The sequence below is a fragment of the Bison bison genome, unplaced genomic scaffold (genome assembly GCF_000754665.1).
Source record: "Bison bison bison isolate TAMUID 2011002044 unplaced genomic scaffold, Bison_UMD1.0 scf7180017864516, whole genome shotgun sequence".
Classification (NCBI taxonomy): Eukaryota; Metazoa; Chordata; class Mammalia; order Artiodactyla; family Bovidae; genus Bison; species Bison bison.
The window spans coordinates 10,360,415-10,371,780 of NW_011495069.1; the positions used below are offsets into that span (position 1 = coordinate 10,360,415).

The 11,366-nt window shown below is 40.6% G+C and overlaps 1 protein-coding gene across 1 annotated transcript in view; it reads right to left on the reverse strand.

Annotated features, from left to right (window-relative positions):
- DNAJC8 (DnaJ (Hsp40) homolog, subfamily C, member 8) overlaps window positions 1-11,366 on the reverse strand; it is a 24,710-nt gene that overhangs the window by 6,943 nt on the left and 6,401 nt on the right. The window contains exons 3-6 of the mRNA XM_010830161.1: window positions 6,393-6,449; window positions 2,850-2,916; window positions 2,236-2,330; window positions 627-698 (exon numbers count right to left, since the gene is read on the reverse strand). Coding sequence (XP_010828463.1) covers window positions 627-698; window positions 2,236-2,330; window positions 2,850-2,916; window positions 6,393-6,449 — 291 coding nt within the window. The remainder of the gene's footprint in view (window positions 1-626; window positions 699-2,235; window positions 2,331-2,849; window positions 2,917-6,392; window positions 6,450-11,366) is intronic.

An 11,366-nucleotide genomic window follows, 5' to 3' on the forward strand; every position in this document is an offset into this window, starting at 1 on the left:
AGTAGCCGCTGCTCGTGGGCTCTGCAATTGCAGCTTCTGGGCTCTACAACTCCAGCCTCAGTAGCTGTGGCACACCTGCTTAGTTACTCCGAGGCCTGTGGGATTTCCCCAGATCAGGGATCGAACCCAAGTCTCCTGCACTGGCAGGTGGATTCTTTACCACTGAGCCACCAGGGACGCCCTTGTTGGTTCTTTTAAAACCAAGTGGAATGCTTTAGAAAGAGTCAAACATAAGACTCTAAAAATAACTGCTGTTGAATTCAAGGTACAGGTGAGGTATCTGAAAACAACAATCTAGGATTCTGCTCTTGGTCTGCTTCATAGGTACTGCAGTTTGCAATGTTCTTCAGGAGTAATTAAAAACAGGAACTATGGACAATGCTTTGCATGTTTTATGAAGTCAAGCGTGAGCTCCAACAAGCAGACACATCCTCAAAGGAAAAGCCGTAGTCCTCTGTCCCCCAAAGAGTTGGATTTTTCAAAAGGCAGAATGAATGTACATGTTAATATTTTAAGGTAAACTGCTTCCAGCATGCGCGCATCAGTCTTCACAACTCCCTCTCTTTAACCCACCGGCTGTGAAGCATTCACACGAGAGGATGCGGCCTTTCCCGTTTCGAACCTACCAGCTCAGGGTCATCCTCCTCCACATTTGTAGGCTTTCCTTCCTTCTTTAATTGCTTTTTTCGCTCTTTCACCTAAAAAGAATTTTTTTTCCATCAAAAAATGAGCACTTATACTTTGAGAATATCCATTAAGCTGCACACATATGATGTGTGCGCTTTTCTACAGTTGTAACAAAAAGTCTGCATTGGAAAAAGATAAGCCCCTGCCTCCCCTCCAAACCAGCAATGCAATCGAAGAAAACGAGGAACCAGGGTCCCTTCTCCAACCTCATCTAAAATCCAACACTGGGGGACAAACTGGGGCGCTGTCCCCAACTCACATCCCAGGCCAGATCCAAAGAGTCTTTGACACATTGAACAGATTACGCATGTATCTTTCAGGGCTTGTGGTTATGTGTTTACAGCAAAGAAAGTAGATCTTTCAAGTTTTAAAGAAGCTACAGAATTTGTGGCATCAAATGTGACTGTTTTCTGGCATTTCTACACCTGCATTCTGGGTAACTGTCACGGGGAAACTTCCTTAAACCAACAATTTTCACATCATTTTGGCCACCATTGAGATCCCCCCAGAAAATAAATATATCCATTCACATAAGAATGGCATTTACTCCAATAAATTACCATTCAGTCCAGCAAAACGCCAAGTGCCTTCCAAGCTCAGAAAGGCCCTACTGCCACCCTGTGGTCAGACAGCCTGAGAGTGGTAGCTCCTTTACAGGCAAAATACAGAGGAAGGGTAACTATTACAATAATTAGTGGACAAATCGTCAGGTCCTTTCCTGGGTGTCTACCAGAATCTGGCCCTCGAATTCCAGCGTCTGACCAACAAGACACAATTATGGCAGTCTGTCTCTTCTTTTTACTCATTTCCTTCATCTAAACTGGCCTCATCACTATGATTGGTTATACAGTTGTTACAGAAACCAAAGCTCTTCAAATAAAAGGTCACATCTATATTCACTCCCAATAGAAATTGCCCTTATAAAACAGCCTCAAAAGTTTTGCCCCAGCAGGTGAAAAATTAAAATGAAGACCTCTCTTAAGATAGCTAGTTAGAAAATAGTTAAGATAGTTTATTAACACTTCCTACCACTCAGGAAATTTAGGTATTGCAAAAAAATACAGCCAGCTATAACTGAATTCATTTCAGCTGAGTCCTTCCCAACCCTGCTATTAACACAGACATGTACCTCCTATTTTTTTGTAAAAATGTACTCATATGCCCTTGCCAGACTTCCTCAAGCCCCTGTTTCAGCTCTTCCACAGAGACAAGGATAACAGTCCAGGGCCAAGCAGCAGCATGGCCGCTCTACTGTTGCACTCTCAGAACGGGGCACAGTGCCGAGAGGACAAGAAGAGCTTCCCACACACAGGAGTGCTAGGGGAAGAGGCAGGTGCGGCGTCTTGGCCACGCACCCTCAGCGCCAGGAGTGAAGGCCAGCTTCAGGCACGCGCTGTGCATGACCACAGCCACCGCAAAGAAGCGGAGACCGCAGGGGCAGTCAGGCCAGGCAGGCGTTGCTATGTCAACAGTAACGTTCACCCTCCTGCAGGGTGCCCAAGGCGCACTAATACTTCCTGTAAACATAGCAGCACTATAAATACTTACGGTGTGTTCCACGTATTCTTTTCCTGCCTGAATTACATCCAGGGCCCTCTTCTTTTGTTCCTGATCCAGTAGCAACTTGTAAGCTTTGTCCACAGCTAATGCAAAACATTGAAATTAACTGTTTCTGCAAACACCCTCTCAAAGTCTGAACTCTACTCAGGCAGTGCAAATGGACTTGTGCCATCTAAAAGCATTCCCTACTTTGTTAAATTATTTACTGTTGTTACACTAATTTAAAAACATACAACTACGGCAATGACTTTCTTTGAGAGCCTTGGAAGAAAATTAAATATGCACTCAAGGCTAATTACACCATATCTAGATTTAATTCAGTGATCAAATTCTTCCAATTATTTTTTATGTTCAAAGGAAAAAAAAAAAATGAGCCTACGCAGAAATAGTCTTTGTTGGCACACAAAAGTTTTAACTAAGCAAAGTTAAGGCCTATTTCTAAACAGTAACATTCTGCTTTGAATGACAACTATTCTGAAAACCACAGCTTCTTCATGACCAGAAGACAAAACTACAACATTCTTTTCTTGATCCAGGACTAGGAACAATTAGTCCTTAGCATTGACAGAATGTTACTCACAAGCAGGTAAATTTACAAATACCTTCAAAAGCCTTTTGTGCTCTGTCAGCATCATCTTGATTTTTGTCAGGATGCACCAATATGGATAACTATAATCAGAGAAAAGTTAGTTTTTCAGTAAGAGGAACATTTAGCAACTCTTCACCGGCACTGCACCTCTCTAAAACCAAAAGCTCTAAGATACTAGGGCAAAAACAGTTAGCCAGAAGCATTTTTTTACAAATTAATAAATGTCATAAAATGCCCAGAGGTATTATATTAGTCCTTAATAAAATTCAAATATCAACAGGTGAATGCACACAGGTGGAAAACAGCTAGTTGAGAACAAATATCAGCCTGGCATCATGAAGATGCTCTGATACTTTGGGTGAGGGAAGGGAAAAATGAAAAGTACTCCATGGAGTACTTTTCTCGTATGGAGCACTAAAGAGGATTAAACAGGTCTGAGATATCACCTCTTTCCTGAAAGAATTTCTAATATGAAGCAGTAGCTCTCAGTTCCAGCTATGCTTGAACCTTGTAAAGATTTTTAGGAATACAGAGGTCTACTTTCTAGCCTGAGACCTTCTGAATGAGTCGCAGGCATCTGTACTTTTTAAATCTCTTTTAAATCTCTACTAGACTGTGTATCACAGACTTCCCAGGTGGCTCTGTGATAAAGAATCCGCCTGCCAATGCAGCAGACACAAAAGATGTGGGTTCCTTCCCTGGGTCGGGAAGATCCCCTGGAGTAGGAAATGGCAACCCACTCCAGTATTCTTGCCTGGAAAATTCCATGGACAGGGCAGCCTGGCAGGCTACAGTCTATGGGGTGGCAAAGAGTCAGGCATGACTGAGCATAACACAGCAACAGACTGGGTATCAGATGATATTATACAAAGGAACTGGTGTTGATTTGTTAGGTGCGACAGGCAGTTATACAAGAAAATGTCCTTTTGCGGGGGGATATATGTATACTTATGGCTGATTCACATTGTTGTACAGCAGAAACACAACACTGTAAAGCAATTATACTCCTATTAAAAAAGAAAACAGAAAATGTCCTCTTTTACTTTGGTGGGATAACTGCTTCAGTATTTAGGTATTAAGTATCATGGTGTCTGTAATTTACAATTCAGCCAAAAATACACAGCTACTGAAGGTGAATATATGGGCTCTCATTGTTTTATTCTTTCTTTTTAAAATATAATTAAAACTTCTTATGACTAAAAAATTAAAAACAAAACCTCCACAGGTGACCCTTTCAGAACCACTGACCTGTCACTGAAAGACAGAAACAGCTTGAACACAGGGATTGCGCTGGGATGAAAGCAAGTGGGCATCTAATGCTAAGCCCAGCACTACTGGAGCCAGAACCCTGGGTTCCAATTCCAAATGCAACCACCAACTACCTGTGAGACCTTGAACAGTTCACTTAATCTCCGCCTCAGTTTCCTCCTCTGTAAGTGGGACAATACTATATACCTTTAGATCACTGATTGTTGTAAAGATGAAATGAGATAATGCAAGTAAAGAACTTAGCATACCAATACACATAAACAACAGCACATAAAGAAGACCTATTCTAACTGCTTGTGTGTAACTCATTCAAATCCTTATTAACAATCCCAAGGTAGTCACTAGTGTTACATGAATTCTACAAATGAGCTAACAGGGCACAGAAAAGTTGAAAGTAAGTTGCCAGAGCTCACAGTGCTTGTAAGAGGTACAGCCAAGGCTGAAACTCAAGTCATACAGCTCCAGCACAGACTCTTAACTGTTAGGGCCTGCTGCTGCTAAGTTGCTTCAGTTGTGTCTGACTCTGTGCGACCCCACAGACGGCAGCTCACCAGGCCATCCGTCCCTGGGATTCTCCAGGCTAGAACACTGGAGTGGGTTGCCATTTCCTTTTCCAATGCATGAAAGTGAAAAGTGCAAGTGAAGTCGCTCAGTCGTATCCGACTCTTCATGACCCCATGGACGGCAGCCTACCAGGCTCCTCTGTCCATGGGATTTTCCAGGCAAGAGTACTGGAGTGGGGTGCCACTGCCTTCTCCACTATTAGGGCCTATTAACAACTAAATAAAAAATCTGAGTTCTTTGTATTGTTACATAAATAGTCTAAAAGTTTTGACTATGAATTTGAATAAATGCTTATTTAACTGGGGAAAACTGCTAATGTACTACACTAGAAAACTAGAAATTTTAGAAAAAGAGGCAAACGCTGAACATAAGTGCAGAGTAGAACTCAGGAACCAAAAAACCATTTCATGGGAAATGACTGGGTAGGCAAAGATTAAAAACACCTTGGCTTAATAATAGATCTGAAGATAATTACGAGTCAGCAATGGAAAGGCAATGGCTGTATTGAAAAAGCAATCACAGGGAACTCCCTGGTGGTCCAATGGTTAAGACTCTATGCTTCTACTGCAGGGGGTGCAAGTTTGATCCTTGGTGGAGGAACTAAGATCCTCATCCTTCACAGTGCGGCCAAAAAACAACTTTTTAAAATAAAGTATATAAAAGATGTAAGTTGAAGAAAAAAGAAATTTTAAAGGCATGAAATATAAAGAAATTTTAATTTCCAAAGACATTAGAGGGAGTATGATTATTCAGCTCATACAGGAAAATGCTGGGGGTTACTCAGCTGTCAAAACTGGACTGAAAGTCAAAGTGTTAGTCGCTCAGTTGTGTTTGACTCTTTGTGACCCTATGGACTGTAGACCGTCCAGCCCTTCTGTCCATGGGATTCTCTAGGCAAGAATACTGGAGTGGGTAGCCATTCCCTTCTCCAGGGGATCTTTCCAACCCAGGGATCGAACCCAGGTCTCCTGCACTGCAGGCAGATTCTTTACCATCTGATCCAACAGAGAAGCCCCAGACTGGAAGAGTGTTTTAAAAGGCCACTATAAACTCTACAGTCTGAGTTATTAAATATTAGAATGAGTAATAATCAGAGGTCTTGGATCTCCTTTCTGAGAGAACTTTCTGAAAGCACTCTTTATATTAAATCAGGTATCTTTTGAGTATTCATATAGGTTCACAAAAGATAGAATTATTGAGGAATGGGATCTTAAAAGTAAATCACTACTATGAATCATTTAACATGTTCTCTCCTAGAAGCCAGGGGATTTGGTAAGTACTGTACAGTATGACTTCGTGAAAGCTTTCTACTCTATCTTGTACTTCCCGCTCTTAATTAAGGGGCTGGAGAGATTCTATTTGGATGTTAAATTCATCCTACTCATAGGTAAGCTGCTGCTGCTGCTGCTAAGTCACTTCAGTCGTGTCTGACTCTGTGCGACCCCATAGATGGCAGCCCACCAGGCTCCCTTGTCCCTGGGATTCTCCAGGCAAGAACACTGGAGGGGGTTGCTATTTCCTTCTCCAATCATAGGTAAGCTATGGTCATTCAATTATTTAAGATTAAGTCACTGTAATTTTTTTTAAGAATTACAAAATTGAAGAAAAAAAAAAGTTAAAATTTCACCCAAAAGTTGTAACAGTTAAGTCCTAAGAAAATCATGTGCTCAACACATTTTCAAAAGGCTCAAACTCCACCTATTACAGGAATACAGTACCATACCTGCCGAAACCTCTTTTTTATTTCTTCATCTGTCACTTCAGGATCTATCTGAAGAACCTGGAAGAATTAAAATCCAAATTGTAAAAGAGATTAAAAGAATTTATAGGTTTAAGAGATCCCCAATAATTATAATTGGCATCTAACAGTTGTCAGTGTTGTAGAACAGTTTTAAAAAATGTTCAAGAAAGAGAAATGAGTAAACCTGTAACAGAGTAACAGTGACAGTGTTTCAGGGTTCTCAATTAATTCAGTGGTTACTTTCACTCCATCAGAAAAATAATAAATTACACTATAATTAGTACATGCTTCCAGACCATGAGAAAAATGCTGCCTTCCTCCTTCATTCACTCCTTTTCATTAAGAAAAGCACCCACCCTCTAACTTATCTTTGCAAATGTGGAAAAAGTATAGCAACTCAACAAGGAAATAATTAGGCTGGCTACTTGTTTGTTTTTTTAAATGAGGGAAAACTGTTGATTTTCAAATAAAGCACCCCCCCACAAGACTATCTGATTTTTATAACAACAGTAAAAGATGTTTATCAGTTTTCACAATAAACTAAATAAAAGATAATTACAAGTGCAAGCCATAATGGAAACATTTATAAAATTATTACATACAATTTGGAGGCTTAAGTAGAGTGATGTGGTAAGTGGAGATCCATGCACACGTGTTCATCCATCCAGGCAGTCTGTCTTTTGGTTAGTGCATTTAATCCATTTACATTTAAGGCAATTATCAATATGTATGATCATATTACCATTTTCTGAATCGTTTGGGGTTTATTTTGTGTAGGTCTTTTCCTTCTCTTGTGTTTCCTGCCTAGAGAAGTTCCTTTAGCATTTGTGGTAAAGGTGGTTCAGTGGTGCTGAATTCTCTTAACTTTTGAGTGTTTGGAAAGCTTTTGATTTCTCTGTCAAATATGAACAAGAGTCTTGCCAGGTAGCATATTCTTGGTTGGAAGTTCTTCCCTTTCATCACTTTAAATATATCCTGATTTTCATCTCAATTCAGAAATGCGACTTGGCTCCATGTTAAAATTTACACAGCTCAATGGTTCTCAACCCGGAGTGGAAACCTGAGAGCAACGCCTGGGGCTCACTCCAGGAAACTCCAATTCCAGCTCAGCAGAACTAGTGCACAGTGAAATGGCGGGAAGATCTGTTATTTTGGGCTCAATACGGTTTAAAAACAAATTTTATCATTCTTCTCCAACCCTGGGTATCCTGGTGTTGACATTCCTCATCAAGGATTTTGATCCCACCATCACAACATAGATTCATTCAAACATTTACACAGTAGCTACTACCTGCTGAACATGCTGCTATACACTTAGAAATGCAAAGATAAATAAGGGAAAACATTTTTTAAATTACCATAAACACAGTTTTTTAAAGAAGGGTTCATTATAAGAAATACAATTAAACCAGATGATTTCACAGTTTACTCCATAGATTCAACATAGTATCTATTTATTTACTTAGTATTCAAGGCGTAAGGAAGGGCTAAAGGGCACAGGGTGAGAAGGTCTGTTGGAAATTCAGAAGAGCAGGCCCCAACGTCAGTGTGACTGAACCAGAATCAAGATTTCAACAAGATCCCCAGGTGATCTGAATCATATTACAGCTTGAGATGCCTGGTTAGGAAAGATGACAGAGGTCAGCTACAAGTGTGTTTGAGGTTAATAGAACTGATGATCTATCATTAAAGGGGATAAAGAGAAAAAAAAATCTTGAAATGAAAAATACATACCAAAGAAGTTAAAACTGAAAAATAATCTGCCAAACTTAGTCAGATGCTTACAGGGTCTCAGAAAAACTTGACAACAAGTAATGTCAAGATTTATAGCAAGCTGTCCAAACATTCAAACAGCCCACTTACAGCAGCAGAGTTATTGGTAGGCAAGGAAGCTGAATCACCCCTACATTCAAGAGACTTCTTTAGAATACCAATTCTCAAATATCAGGCATACAACTGTGGATGAGGGAAAAGGAAAATCTTTAAAACAAAGACTTTTCAAGAATGAGTGTGCCCCACCATACCACCCCAAAGGAGAAAGGAATTGGGGGTGGGGGGAGTCACTCAAAAGGAAAAATGCACCTAAATGAGGTTTATAGACAAAGGGAGATAACTGCACACACACAAATATTTAGAGAACCCTACCTTTCCTGGTTCTGAAAAAAAGGAATGCATTGGAGCAAACAGATGGAAGTCCAGCACACCCAAAAAGGTGTTCAGATGAACGTGAAAGGATGGAAATCATCCTGCCCTCACAAAAAAGAAAAAAAAAGCCTCAATAAAGCTACAATCTAGAACCAATCATGCCAAATGTATTTCATAAACCTTGACTGGTTCCCAGGTTAAAAACTAAAACAGTTATAACTTAGGGTTTTGGGTTTTTTTTTTTTTAGGACAATTAGAGTTATTTGAGTGTGGACTCTATGCCTGATGATGTTTACTGAATTGCAGTAATGTGGTCTTTCCTAGGTGTGGTAATAGTGTTGTGGTTATGTGGAAATGTGTTCTTGTTTGGAGAAGAGGCATGCTAAGATACTTAGGCATGAAGCATCAATGTTTACAGCTTACTTTCAGATGATCTGGCAAAAATGATGGGGTATGTATAAATATAGGGCTTCCCAGTCACTCAGTGGTAAAGAATCCACCTGCCAATGCAGGAGACACAGGTTCGATCCCTGGGTTGAGAAGATTCCTGGAGAAGGAAATGGCAACCTGCTCCAGTATTCCTGCCTGGGAAATCCCATGGACAGAGGAGCCTGGTGGGCTACAATCCACGGGGTCACAGAAGAGGTGGACATGATTTAGCGACTAAACAACAACAAAAATGTATAACAGACACATACCGACACACACATGCCAAAGTTATTTTTCCAAGACTCAGATCGTACATACACTGATTACTGTGACATACATTCACTGAGTGCCTTCAAAGTTAGCTAATCCAGCTCCTTTCCTATCTTTAAGCATTGCAGGTGCCATATGTAGCCATGAAACAGTAAAGACAACAGGCCTATACCAGCCCAAACCTCTTTGAAGCCAGTTTATACATTCAATACAAATGTATAAGCAACTGGGATTGCTAGATACTGTGCTCACTACTGTTCTCTTGGAATTTAAGGTCCACAAAGGAAGGAACAGACAAGTCATAAGTAATTCTTACCAAAATGATAAATACTATGTCAATCAGTATGACTCTAAGGAAGCACACAGGTCTGTTCAGACTCTTGGAAGATTTTTCTGAGCTCCTACTATGTCTCAGGCTTTGGAGATGCTGCAAAGAAAAATCCACAGTCTTTGACCTCAGCGAGTGAATAAATCATCACACAGAAATGAAAACGCTTGACTGTGGCATTTACATCAATATAAGTTCCTGAACTCAAATAAAGTGCAACTGTCACCTTTAGGATCTTCTGCTTGAAAGAGAAATCCAGTCTTAGGTCATATCTGAACTCTCTGACCTGTGAATAATGCGCAAGTTCCAGAGTCCTGTGAGACAAATATCTTTCTTTCCAAAGTGCCAAACAAGATAAACAGAAAACACAAGTCTGTGGTGCTGCCTCCTGGGGCTTTAAAGTTAAACAGAAAAAAGGAACATGAAGAAGGCAGGACTGAACAGGAGCACAGATTCATCTAAGCTTATGAAAGAAGTGGGGGAGGAGACATTCTTAGGATGCATAAGAGACAGATGCTCGGATAATAGCTGAAGGTTAGAAATATGTCCAAATAGGGAGCTGCACTAATGGCAGGAGGCGGGGGCAGGGAATGCCCTGTGGATTAGAATTCCTGTAATAAGACCCCTCAGCATCCCTCTTCTACCTGCTGCTCAGTAAAATGGTACATTGGACGACTACTCACATTTCAATTTACAGCCAACAGGACAGCTATTATGACATCACTTCTTACTAGGAAAGACCAGTCTGCTTACTTCTGGAGAAAAGTCTGCTTCATTTAGATGTCTCGAGTTGTTGCATGAAGAAACCCAGAAGTATTTCCCTAAATTGAAGATTTTTTTCTAAACAAGATTTTTTTTTCCCCTCAACAGAAAGATTTCCTAAATTTCTAGGAATACCTAATCCTGACTTAGGGCCAAAAATCAACTTTACAAGAAGACAATGAGGGCGGAGGGTGGATGAATTAGGAATTTGGGATTAACAGATACACACTTTTATATATACAACAGATAAACAACAAGGACCTACTACTATACAGCACAGGGAGCTATATTCAGTACCTTGTAATAAGCTATAATGGAAAAGAATCTGAAAAAGAATATATATTCACACACACACACACACATATATGCACGAGTGACTCACCTTGCTATACACCTGAAACTAGCACAACACTGAACATCACCTACACTTCAATTTAAAGAGACGACGATGACATCGTACTACAAAGTGGCCAGCGTATTTGTAAAAAAATAGAAAAGACAAAAGTTCTAATGGACAGTCATGGAGTCCTACAAACTTAAACACCACCTTGCACCTCCTCAAGTGTGTCAACCTTACCGTATTCTTTACACATTCACACACACTTCCTACAACCAGGACAGGAGCTATGGAGCAGTAAGTTCCACCTCCAGAACCACATTAACTGGCAGGAGAGCAAAATCCTAGCATTCACCCTAGTCCCAACAATGTTACTCCTCAGCAATCAGATCTCCACAGAAAACAGGAATTAGCTTAATGAATAAAGGGGTAAGCTATACAATCAAGTGATTCCCTTTCACAGTATCAGTTCAGTTCAGTCGCTCAGTCGTGTCCGACTCTTTGCAACCCCATGAATCGCAGCACACCAGGCCTCCCTGTCCATCACAAACTCCTGGAGTTCACTCAAACTCACATCCATGGAGTCGGTGATGCCATCCAGCCATCTCATCCTCTGTCGTCCCCTTTTCCTCCTGCCCCCAATCCCTCCCAGCATCAGTCTTTTCCAATGAGTCAACTCTTCGCA